The 12,989-nt window shown below is 44.5% G+C and overlaps 1 protein-coding gene across 1 annotated transcript in view; it reads left to right on the top strand.

The window, feature by feature from the left end:
* The window catches only part of ISPD (isoprenoid synthase domain containing), a 232,055-nt gene that overhangs the window by 131,144 nt on the left and 87,922 nt on the right, over positions 1 to 12,989 (top strand). Inside the window, exon 10 of the mRNA XM_006018934.3 lies at positions 10,212 to 10,343. Within this exon, the coding sequence (XP_006018996.1) occupies positions 10,212 to 10,343 (132 nt within the window). The remainder of the gene's footprint in view (positions 1 to 10,211; positions 10,344 to 12,989) is intronic.

Here is a 12,989-nt window from a genome sequence, read left to right as displayed (position 1 = left end):
CCTTATAAGGGAGGATAAAGCAAGATGCCACGTTTATTAAGCGCTTAATACACAAATACACACCACATTCATACCCCAATTTCTGTTCTGCACTGGTATACATTATCAGTCTTATCAATACTCAGATCAACTTGGTGGCCAGCCAAGTTGATCGTAAGTAGGGAGCTGAGCTCTTGCCGGTCCATCTTGTCAGACAAACCGATGCTCCAGGATGATATGCAGAACAAGATCCAAAATTGATATATCTTGCCCCATCTTTTATAGCCTTGTCCACTTACCCAGTCCTCTGGGCTTTTGCTGTGTTATCACTGTGTTCTTCCTTGAAGGTTGATGGCCATTGTTCTCTTGCTGTTCTGGGGCTGATTCTTCTTGTTTTGATCTTTTATCTGTCTGCATTCTTCAGTCAGTCACTAGCTGATGTTTTCCTTTTCCACAGACACACACACACCCATTTTCTCACACGTACAGCATACAAAGGTCGAACACTTATGTCAAGCTACAGAGCAATACAAAATGGAGTTTCTTAAGGCAATGCAAAACTCAACAAAATACATAAGATTTCATAGACATTAAGGCTGGAAGGGAACTTGAAGGATCATCGAGTCCAGCCCCCTGCCCCAGGGGCAGAAAGCTGGGGTCAAAGGATCCCAGCAAGATAAACATCCAAATGTCTCTTAACGGAGTCCAGAGTAGGTGGTTACACCACCTCTGGAGGCAGTCTGTTCCAGGCCTTGGGGACTCAGACAGTAAAGAAGATCTTCCTTATGTCCAGCCTGAAACGGTCTTGGAGGAGTTTGTGACCGTTTGACCTTGTCATCCCTTGGGGTGCTCTGGTGAACAGGCATTCCCCAAGATCCTGATGTACGCCCCTGATGTACTTATAGACAGCAACCAGGTCCCCCCTGAGCTTGCGCTTTTCCAGGCTGAAGAGTCCCATGACTCTCAGCTTCTCATCATAAGGTCTGTTCTTCTGCCCTCTGATCATGTGCGTGGCTCTCCTCTGGACTCTCTTAAGCTTCTCCACATCCTTTTAAAATTGTAGAGCCCAGAATTGGATGCAGTACTCCAGCTGCGGCCAAAGCCGAGCGCAGCAGGAGGATGACATCCTGGGATTTGCGTGAGAAGCATCTATGGATGCAAGCCGGAGTTTTGCTCGCTTTACCAGCTGCGACATCGCATTGGTGGCTTATATTCATCTTGTGGTCAATCATGACCCCCAAATTCCTTTCGGCCATGGTGTTAGCAAGCATAGCACTGCTGAGCCTATAAGCATGCTGCGGGTTTTTTTCCCCCCAAGGTGGAGTACCTTTCATTTTTCGGTGTTGAACGTGATCAGGTTTTCATCTGCCCATTTTCTGAGCCTGCTTAAGTCAGCCTGGGTCACCATGCTGTCCTCAGGTGTGGACGCTTTACTCCAAGGTTTGGTGTCATCGGTGAACTTGGCCAGTCTGCTTCTGACACCAATGTCCATTAATAAAGATGTTAAAGAGTATAGGCCCAAGGATGGAGCCTTGAAGAACCCCACGATGATTTACTTCCATCAACTACCACTCTCTGAGTCCGACCTCAGAGCCAATTCCCTAGCCATCAGGCTCTGATACAGCCTAGGCTGCAACTGGCCAATTTTTCCATTAGATGATTATGGGACACCAGATCGAAGGCTTTTTAAAATTCAAGATATATAACATCAGTCTCTTCTTTCTTGTCCAGGTGGTATGTCACCTGGTCATAGAAGGAGATGAGATTGGTCAGGCAAGACCTACTTTCAACAAACCTGTGCTGGCTATCCCTCAGGATGTTGCCATCAGCCAGTTTGTCAAGAATGATCTCTTTGATAATTTTTTCCAAGAACTTCCCTGGGATAGAGGCGAGGCTGATAGGCCTGTAGTTCCCTGGATCTACTTTTCTCCTTTTCTTGAAGATAGGCACCACATTGGCCTTCTTCCAGTCTTTGGGCACTTCACCTAAGCACCATGAGTTCTTGAAGATCCATGCCAGTGGCTGAGCTATGATGCATGCCAGCTCCTTAAGTACCCTGGGGTGGAACCTGTCTGGGGCCAGCTGACTTGAAGGTATCATGGTCTACGTTGATGTAGGGTAACAATTCTCCCTCACCCTGGTCATCCTGTACCGTATTGAGCAGGGCCGTCCCTTGGGGCTGGTGAAAAACTGGCGCAAAATACCTATTAAGCAGGTTGGCTTTTTCCTAGGTGTCAGTTGTCCCATATGGTTTAGCAGGGGTCCAGTGTTATCCTTGCTTTTCCTCTGGCTCCCCATGTATCTAAAAAAGGACTTTTTATTGTCTTTGATATGTGTTAAAAGCAAAATATTAAAAGCAATAGGCAAAAAGTCTATGTGTATAACATGGGTGTGTTTGTTGATGGTGGGTTGCTGTTGTTCTCCCCATAAGCTGTGTGTGTGTGTGTTGCTGAACCCCGTTCCTAATAAAGATAAAGCTGTTTACTATCCCACTGGTCTCTGGTTTAACTCCCAAGGGATTGAGTGCTGCTCCTGTGTCAATAGCTATACTCCCAAGCTGCTCGACAGCAGCAGGTTCTGCTGCCTGTTCCCCATCATACTGTCCCACCCTCACAGCCAGAGTGAGGCTGGAACACACTAGGCTCCTTCTCCAACGGAGTCCCTGCCCCCTCACTTTTTTCCTTTTTGCTCTTAGATGAGCTGCCCTCCTTTTCCTAATTGGAGCCGGCCACTCTACGAGATGCCTTGGCTGATTTCTCTGAGCCCTTTGGGGTGATGGCAGTCACCAAGCTACCAGAGTTCACGCCATTCCCAGAGCATCCCTGAACCTCCTTCTTGCCACTGGTCCCCTCACTGGAAGTGAATAGGGAGGTTCCTGGGGCAGGCTTGCCACTGTCCTTGGCACTCTTAGATTTGGACTTGCCCTCCTTGGACTTGCACTTGGACTTGGACTTGCCCTCTTTGGCTTGTGGGCCTGATACTGGGGTCACAAAGTTGATGTTATCTGGCAATATGACCACAGCATTGGGCTCCAGCATTTAGCCCCACCGCGCTGGCAGCCCCACCTCTTTGAAGTCCGACATCTGCAATTTTTGCTGATCCTTCTCCAAGTCAGCATCCGGGTCAGCGATGAGATTCCTTACTCCGATGTCCCACTCATCCCCATTGTTGTTCATCTCAACTGGGTTCACATGCACTCCTTTCCCTCTGAAAGCTCCGCTGCTCTAGGACATCTTAGAGTTAACCTACCTCAAGGTTCAAGACTCTTCCCCACCCAATGCCTTCTGGGTCCAAGGCAGCAGCTGCAACTATGTCCTTAGGGCTCCAATGCTCAGGGTCTGCCCAGGTGACATCATCTTTGCTTCTCTAATGTGACCTTTTCTAGCTGCCAGCACTGCTGGACCCAGTGGCACCACGCAAACTAAGACGTGTGGTGAAGTTGCCTGTGAAGTACAATGACTATGTAATGGGATAGCAGTAAAGGCTAGACCCCATCAGTGAGCCAAGTGCTAGCAACCTCTGGCTTCATGATCCCAAAATGTTCTAATTTAAAGTAGCTACTGATGAACATTCAACTACTGAAGAGGGAGCTCCCAGAGTAAAGAAGGGGGATGTGGTATATGGAATGTACCTTTAAGGGGCCAGCAGTGAAACATTCCAGTCTTTCCCCCTGATGCCCTGTAGGTATGGTTTGGTGGTGGTGGGTTATTGTTGTTCTCCCCGCAAGCTGCGAGTGTGTGTGTGTTGCCAAATCCTGTTCCTAATAAAGATAAAGCTGTTTACCATCCCTTTAGTCTCTGCTGAATGCTGACTCGAGGACAGAACCCCCGGGGCATGGAGGTCTGAGTAAGCAGCTCCATCCCAGGAACCCAGTGGCCAAGGGCAGACACTACAGTAGTAATTGCCAGAGCGTTAAAAATTAGTATGCGCGCTACTAGGTTGAGGCAAATATGAAAGACAAGCCTGAAAGGAGGGAACCCACTAGTTCTGCTAAACTTACTGATGAGCCCAGTCCACAAAAGACTGCTAGCTGGTGAGGTGTAGAGTCCTAGTACTTTTATTTAAGGTATTCTCCTCAAGCCTGAAAAGTTTTTCCCTGCTGTGAGGAAAGAAAGAGAGAGAGGAGAATAAGAGAGGGGAGAGAAAACAGAGATCTCCACTCCTACATTTTCCCAGCCTTCCCATTTTTCGTATGTTTCTGTGATTGCCCATTGATAACTTTTCCAGGGAGATGCTTTAACTTGGTAATAGAAGCAGGATAACAGCTTGGACAGCAGCTTTATAAGTTATAGCTTATGTGATAAAATATTAAGGAGCAACAGACAAGCGGAAACTGTCTTGAAGCTCAGAAAACCTGATGCCTGTGTTAACTTTCTAAATGGAAATTAAAAATAATTATCACAACTATAGGGCTAGAATTTTTTAAGTAAAAATGCATGTCCTCACACATTGTTAATTTTGATTTATGTACAGGATATCTACATAAATGAGAAGGCAAGTAGTTTGGTTTTTTTTTCAGATCCTATGTATTGCAAATACATGCAGATTGAAATGGTGTCCTGGAAAGTGTCTGTGTTGTACTAAATTTAGTTAAGGGATGGAGTGAATGGAAATGAAATGATTGGTCAGACTATTCTGGTCTGAAATCCTAATTTATTGACATTGCTTATGCGTTCATTATTTAAGCAAGGTTTTAAATGCAACACTTAACTTTTAAGTAAGCCTTAATAGTCCATATAGATATTCCTATGCAAGCCTTCCAGTAGATACAGTGAGTTCAATTGGCCAGACGTCCATCACTGCACTGGGGTTCGAATAGTTGGGTTTTTTTCCTGTGTTGTTCTGTCCACCACCCCCCTTAAGTTTTTATTGTTAGGTTTTTATATACTTTTTTGGCGTTCTCTTCTGTATGTTCCATATGTAATAAATATCCACCAGTCATCTTTCACAGTGGTCATTCCTGTTAGACTTAGACTGTTATCTGTATCCTGCTGTTGTGGACTGCTGCCACATCCTTTTTTAACTTTTTTGCTACCTTGGGTTATAGAGGTCACTAAACTGTGACCCACTTGCTTTGCTTTTAGTGGTATTTAGTTAGTTATGTCATGACAAAATGGCGTTACTTGTGCTAAGTATTTTACTAAGGCAGCTTTCAGGCCTACATCTGCATGTCACCACATTTTACTGATGAGTTGTATTTAGGCATATGAAATACTTCGAAGTGAACATATTGAGTACCTTGTTTGTCTTGGCCGTAAACTAAACACCCCCTTTTTACTCACCCCTACCTTCACTTCCTTCTCTGTGACTTTGAGAAAAACCTGCAGAGAGAAGCCAATTAAAAATTAAACCCTTAGCAGCAATTACAGGAGAAGCCAAACCAGGGACATTTGGACTTTCAGAACTTTTTTTACAATGTTGACTAGACTTTCCCTGTACTCATTGGTTGATTTCTCTAGACCTTCTCTTTTAATGCTTCATGCTGTTCCCCTCAAGTTTACTCTGCCAAACAGTTCTGTCCTGCTCTGTCACTTCATCCCCCTTTTCTTCCATTTAGGTGACTGCCTCCTAAGCATATCCCAATTTCACCACTCAGAAAAACCCCAGCCCCCACAAACCTCCTGCCCCCCTTGTGCTGTCATCACATTATTCAGTCTATTATTCACATCGTATGCCTTTACTCAACTCTTTTCTGTCTTGTCCGTTTAGATTGTCAACTCTTTAGGGCAGGGGTTATATTTGTACAGTGAGACTTAACTCTTAGGTACTGTGATAGTAAATATAATTAGTAATAATCTATGCCCAGAAAGCATCAAATAATTTGTATCGACACATCTCATATCTTTAAACAGTAATGAGAGTTCTGTAAATCTTGAAGAGAAGCAGAATAAAGGCATATATGTCATTAATACATGGTAATACTACTTTTGCCTCCATTAGGAAGTGAGGCAGTGTTTATAATTCTTCCCTTTCATCATGTCTCCAGTCCACCCTTTCTATATAGTTTGGTACAAATATTCTGCACAGGCCACTGCTTCTGGTGTTGGTGTTGCCAAATCTTGTGGGGTGCATTGCGGTACAGGCATCTCAGGAGATGATTTTTGGTTTGCTTCTCCTGACAAACACATTGACTGGTTGTGTAGAGGCCCCATGACTTCATGAGGAAGTTGCATCAGCTGAGACCCACTCTCAATGTTTAGACTCTGCCATGTGTGCCATTTGTAACTGTTGCTGGATGCTAACTCCTTATTGGAGGTAATTTCTCACTTGCACCATTCAACAGCTTTGTCACCTAGTTTCTCCATTCTTTTTGCCAGAAGGTAGTTATGGTTGATTCTGATGATCTATGGTTGATTCAGCAGTATGGTGGAGGACAAAAAGCAATTTCTTGATGAAAGACAATGGTGCGCTGGTTGATGTCAATATAGTGGATGGTGATTGTCTGACTCTTGTACCTGCTAGTCAGTGTTGCCTGGTACTTTCTTCCCAATGTAAGGGGGGGGGGGGGGGGGAGGGAAGGTGGCACTACACCAGATAGCACATATAGGGAGGGAACAGGGGTGGGTTTTAGGCAGTTTGTTATAATTCTGCATGTGTCGTTTAGGGTGGTGTCAATATGTTTACTGTGACTTGAGCATCCCCAGGTGGTGCAGGCATATTCAGCCACAGAGAAACAAAGTGCTAAGGCAGTAGTGCATAGGGTGGATGGATATGCTTCCCACTTGGAATTTGTGAGCTTATGCAGAACGTTGTTTTGTTGACCTTGGCTTTGGTATTTAATGTGTGCTTTTTATAAGTAAGTGTATGGTCCAGTGTTACCTAAGTAAACCACGTATATCTGATGTTCGAGACTCTGGTCACCCCAGGTGAGATTTAGGTGTCATTCTGCATCCTGGTTTCTCAGTTGAAATGCACAGACTTGAGTTTTGCTAGGGTTGGGTTTGAGATAATTGTTTAGGTAATAATCTAACATCTGATTCAGTGCTCTCTCTAGCTACTTTGTGTCCTCAAAATTATTCTGCTGGGTGGTAATGCAGAGATCATCAGCACAGATGAAACACTGACATTTGGTAGGAAGTGGCTGATTGTTAATCAGTGGGGGGAACGTACTGCCTTGTGGTAAGCTCTTCATTTCAGGGTGCCATTTATTTTTCTGGCCATTTAGCTCCGCATAGAAGTGCCTGTTCTCCAAGGCTAGGGGCAGAAGTTGCACAGAAACCAGTTTAAGTGATCAGAAACTGGTTTAAACCTGTAAGAGAACAGAAATTCAGTGCACATAAATCAGTTTCAAAATGGCTGAAACTGGTTTAAGATAAACCTGGTTGAATGTAGCATCAGACTTAACTGATTTAGGTCAAACCATTTTACAGAACTTCTGTCCCAGACCCTTTCCTGATTTAAGTTAACTCACTGGACCCCAGAATCCCAGGATGGGCTGAGCTGTGCTGTCTTCTCCAGCAGAGCAGGGTTGGTTGCACCCCTCTGTTGCTTAGCTGGAGCACTATCACTGCTCTGGCTGGCTGAGAAAGGGTTGGGGTGGGAAATCGTGCTTCAGAGTGCCCCCATCACTGCTCCAGTGGCAGGAGCGGGGGGTGTGGCCAGAGACTGGTACCCTGAGGGGAAAGGGGGGGTTAATGCCCCCTCCCTCCCATGGGGGACCCCAGCTGACGTCTGCCTGGTTTTCCTCTCTGGCTCGGTGCTCAAGCAGTGAGAGCAAGGACATGGCCAGACCCCTGACCTGGGCCTGGTGTGAAGCTGGGGATGGAGAGGGGAATCAGAGAAGTGGGATTGGCAGGGGAGGTCCTCTAGTGTCTAGTGCAGCGAGACCTGAGCCCTGGACAGACCCCCTCCAGTATAAGCAGTAGAATCTAAATGGCAGAGGGTTTGCTTACCAGGAGAGCTCTGTAATGCTGGGGAAAAAAGCCACCAAGGGCAGTGACTCTTTGACAGCCTGGCCCGGCCTGAGTGTGGGAAGCAGGAGCTATGAAATTCATAGATTCATAGAATCTATTAATTGTCCTGGACCAGTCCAGCCTCCAGCCCAAACCCCAGCCCCAACCCTGGGCACATGGCGGGGCCAGGCTGGGCTGCAGGGGCAGAGCCCTTCTCAGCCAGCTGCAGCTTGGGCTGGGGCTGTGGGAGCTGTGTTCCTGGTTTGCTCCGGGCTCCCCATGCCCAGGCTTGGCTGGGCTGTTACAGAGCCACTGCAGTGGGCAGGCCTCTCTCCCTTCTGTGCCTCCACCACACTGGGACTGGGCAAGGGCTGTACAGTGCTGCCTCTGGGCTCAGGACTGGAGGGGAGTAGCACTGGGCCATGCTTTGGGGCAGGGAGCAACAAACAGCCACAGGAAGCTCTTGGTGGCCTTTGTCCCCGGCAGTACACAGGCCCCATGGTAAGCAAACCCTTCTCTATTTAGAGTTTCTGGCCAGGGCTCAGGCAGGGGCTGGACCACACACTAGAGGACCTCTGGAGGTCTCTACCAGCCCCCCTTCTCTGTGTTTCCCCACTCCTTCCCCCGCTTCATCTGAGGCTCGGGGCTGGGGTCTGGCCATGCCCCAGCTATTGCTGCTCGACCCTTCAGTGCCAGCTGGGGGCTGAGGTCTGGCCATGCTCCACTTGACCCCCTCCCCAAAATCCAGGCAAGGGCTGCTTTCTGGGGCTGTGTGAAGCTTCAGTAACTGATTTGATTTGGAGGAGATTCGACCCAATTCGGGGGCTGAAGCTCCGAATCTGAATCAAATTGGGAGACCCATTAAAAGGTCTGAATCGAATCAGAAGCCTCCAGATCATTTTGGAAGCCTCTTAATCGATTTGGGTGGCCCCCGCTCCACCAGCTCTCCTAGCCTCCTTGAGTGCCCCCTCGGCCCCCCCACTCCGCTCCCATAGCACCCCACCCCATGGCTGCCCCACCCGGCCCCAGCGTCCCAGGACTTTGAAAAAAAAAATTAGAAAAAAATCCCTGCACTCACCAGCTCCAGTAGCAGCAATTGGGACCTCTGGGGGCTTCAGGCAGAGGCCCCCCTGCGCAGCCACCCCCTCCACCTGGCATCCATATGACAGCTGTCGCATCACGCAGGTGCAGTGCAGCTCAACAGGGCGCCACACACTGTCCCAGAGCTGGGGCAGGTCCAGCAGTCACGTGGAGCCCAGCAGCACTCAGCGTGAGTGGCCCCAGCTCCCAGACAGCTGTCGCGCAGGTGCCAGGTTAGGGGTGGGGGCCAATCCCCACAGGCCTGCGCTGCGCTGTGCTGCACAGGGGGGCTCTGCCATAGGCCCCCAGAGGCCTCGATCACTGCTGCTGCAGCCAGTGATTGCAAGGTTTTTTGGGTTTTGGTTTTCTTTAAGTGCTGAGATGCTGGGGCTGGGCAGGGCAGCTATGGCAAGGGGCTGTGGGAGCAGGGGGCAGGGTAGAGCCCTGATTGCCACCACCAGGCCCCAGCTGCTGACACAGCTGCTGCCACCTGTTCGATTCAGAGGAGATTTGGTTTGATTTGGCAACCAAATCTCTCGAATCCAAATTGGCCGAATCAAATTGGGACAGTGATTCGAATCACTGAATCAAATCATTGTCCCTCTGAATTGGCCGAATCTGAATTGTATACTTGCTGCTTCACACAGGCCTACTGCTTTCCCCCCTTCCCCTCCTAGCAGACCCTGGCTGGGGTTCCTGCAGGCCAGGGTCGGGGTTTAAACCCCTCCTCAATCATACTCAGCCTAGCTATGTTGGGGGTTCTGTTACTCTCCTTTAAAATGCTGAAAGCAACAAGTACATAATACATGTTACTAATGCAAAGTCCCAGACGGGGAACAATACAGAAGCTATATTTAGGGAGAATGATTCCATGTTAAAAAGCTAAAAGATGTTAAAGGAAAACATCTGTACTCTTCCCTCAGATGAGGATTCAATTATGAATCCCTTGATACTAAACAGTTCCATGAAAGATGGACAGAAAGTGGAGAAGATTTTGTTGTTTGTTCTTTTTTAAATTAATAAATACTTAAAAATGTAATATTGTGCTGTGTTTATTTCCAGCATATTGGTTTATGGATTTTGAAAAAAACACCAACTTTTATGACACAAATATTTAAATTATGGAGCATGGAATTTAATACAAGTCAATAAAAATTCTTTGCAATCCAGTCTTTTGTATAAGTAACAGTTTTTTTTTAAGTGAAGATCTATAAGAATATATTTGGTAATAAAATGCATTTTGTGTGTGTCCCTATGTAGGTACACTTGAATGTTTCAGAAAACGCATCTTTCAGCAGTGAGATGGAAGACCTAAACAGGATTAAGGAATTTGCAAGAGAAGTGAAAAAGAAAAATATTTTGGTTTATGGTCTTCTTATCCATTACAATAAGGTATATCATTCACTTTATAACTGCAAATTATCCTCTTTTGTAAATTATATGATTAATGATAGGAAGCGTCATCTTAAAGTCAAAGAGAAATAAATACTACTTGGAAAAGTTTTGTTGGAAAGATTCTTGCCTGTTCATGTTCAATGTTGAACAGCGCCTGTGGTTACAGGAAAAAATGCATGTGGATTTATTAGAGAGAAAAATAGTTTTAAGTTAGAAAGTGAAAATATTAGAGACTTTTTCCTTTGGTGTTCAGTTTTAATACTTGCCATTTGCAGCATTTATAAAATGGAAACTATTGAAAGTATTTGTAATCTGTGGTTTTCATAAGTTTTCTGTTCCCTTTCAAAACAACGTTTGGTATTCAGGTAACAGAAAGGGCATGGCATATAGCTGGTGAAACAAACAGTGTTTCCAATAGCAGCAAATTGCCTAGGCTGGAGGCAAAATGAGTTAGCACTACGGCATCCTTTGTACTCACAGAAGCTATTTAAAATAGGCCATTTTTGTTTGGAGAAATGTTCTGCCTACAAAAACAGTAGGTTGTGTTGCCTCTGGTGTGCATATAATGTTTGTTGGTTGTGTAGACAGCTTCAGAGCCTCCCCATGTAAGAGAGAGACAAGTTAAATATTCAACTGAAGCTTTAATAAGGTAGAATAAATGGAATTATTTACTGAATTTTTAGACTATTGTAGGGCTTTAGATTTATATGCAGCCAGCTAATCACAGTTATAATTCAACATATGTTGTTCTGGTTTTCCAAAGATGCTAACCCCCCAAATCCAGTTGACTTTAACAGGAGTTATGAGTACTCAATACCTTTGGAGAATCAGGTTTTTCATGCTTAAAAGCTTCAAAAGGACTTTGCTTTTCAGTATGTAAGTTTCTCTTGCATATGGTTGGATATAAAAAATAAATTGCATAAATTATTTTGCTTAGTAAGTAACTATACTGCATTCCTTTTTACCTGAAAAGCTGCAGCTATTTGGCAGACAGAGGTAAAAATTGAATCCTACCTTTTGATATGTGTGTGCTGACTTTTATGTGTTATAAATCAGCTATACTACTTGCACATCAAAAACTTGGAATGCTAGATTCAACTTTTGAGTGAATTTTTATAATGTCGTAAACATTTCCAGCACTCAGACTGTACAAGGAAGCTGTATTGGCAAGATAGAACAATACGAGCTTTTCCTGCTAATGGAGCTATAATTCATAGCAAAAAGGATTTCCACAGCTTTACCGAGACACATTCTAAAGTGTGTCAAATCACTATACCCCTATTTAAAAAAATCCCTAAATGTGTATTTACATCTTACAGACTTAATACTGTTATCCATGACTGTCTATAAAATATGTTTTTAACCTTAACCTATATTTACATGAATGACCATAATGGCACTTGTGGAACCAAAACATCCAGGAAAATCTTCATTAAATCTTACAAAACAGTGGCATGTACTAGTTGATAAAACTTTTACAGTCTTACAGTGTGTTGTAAGAACTTATAATCATCTTTCTGATTAATTTCTAAATTTATGTCAGTGTTAGATGTCTGGATTTCTGTTATTCCTAACACACTAATCTTAAGCCTACCATGTCTGCTTTTTCTTTAGCAAGGATTCAATTCATATGTGATGATATAAATGGTATATTGAAATATACATGCACTGATTGTTAAATAAAATTATCTTCATTTTTAGAAATTGCCTCCAGTATGTTAGGTACTTTATGTACTCCAAATTAAAAGCAAATACAACTATTTGTAATGATAGTTGCACACTTTTAAACTACCTTATGAAACCAGTAATTTTCATGTTCTCTGTGGCTTCTGCATATCTGTCTTCACCTGGTTTTTCAACAGCCTTTTGATATCTCTTCCAGTATCTCTTCATTCTTCTTTTTTGCTTCCTGATCTCTAGTTTGTCTTGTTTTTTAGAGCAGGTAAAGGTGAAATTACTGGTTTGAGGGGTTTTGTCCGTTTTGTGCTCTGTCTTCCTCACTCAGTAGAAGCTAAATGCTGCTTTGGATGGAAGTATCTGGTCCAGACTCCATGAAGTTTGCACATACATATTCTTGCAGTGTAGTGGGACACCAAGAAAGCAAAGACGAGAACTTTGGGCAGTGTGTGTTCCTAGAGTTGTCTGGCTTTGGTCAGTATGGATAAAAGAACAGAATGTGGCTTTCAAGTAACAACATGTTGCAAAAGACCACTTAAGTTGGGGAGGTAGAGATCAGAGATCTGGGATCATACAGATCCTTTATTTTTCTTGATTTCTTTATCTTATCTTTTATTCTTATCTGTAAAGGTTCTGGATTCCTTAGGTAAGAAGATATTAATGCAGCTGTTGAAATGTAGTTTGGAGATATTCAGCACATAGTATAAACACTACAAATTTAATTATACCAATACAGGCAAAAGGCTCTAGGAATTACTCCTGTGATACAAGGTAAAAAAGCCTTAAACAAGGGATCTGAAAGACAAAAAGTACACATCCTGCTGCTGATCCATGTAAGGGAGTTGCTATGGATGAAAGTGGTTCACTAGATGAAAAGACCTCTATGCCAGGTTTGATGTGCTACACTTCATTCTGCCAGACACTGATGTGGTCCTCAGGCAATGTCGATGGGGCCTGTGTGTTCTG

The sequence above is a fragment of the Alligator sinensis genome, unplaced genomic scaffold (assembly GCF_000455745.1).
Source record: "Alligator sinensis unplaced genomic scaffold, ASM45574v1 scaffold123_2, whole genome shotgun sequence".
In the NCBI taxonomy this organism is placed as follows: Eukaryota; Metazoa; Chordata; order Crocodylia; family Alligatoridae; genus Alligator; species Alligator sinensis.
Note: the sequence above shows the minus strand (reverse complement) of the source record. Positions and strands in the feature narration are given on the sequence as shown.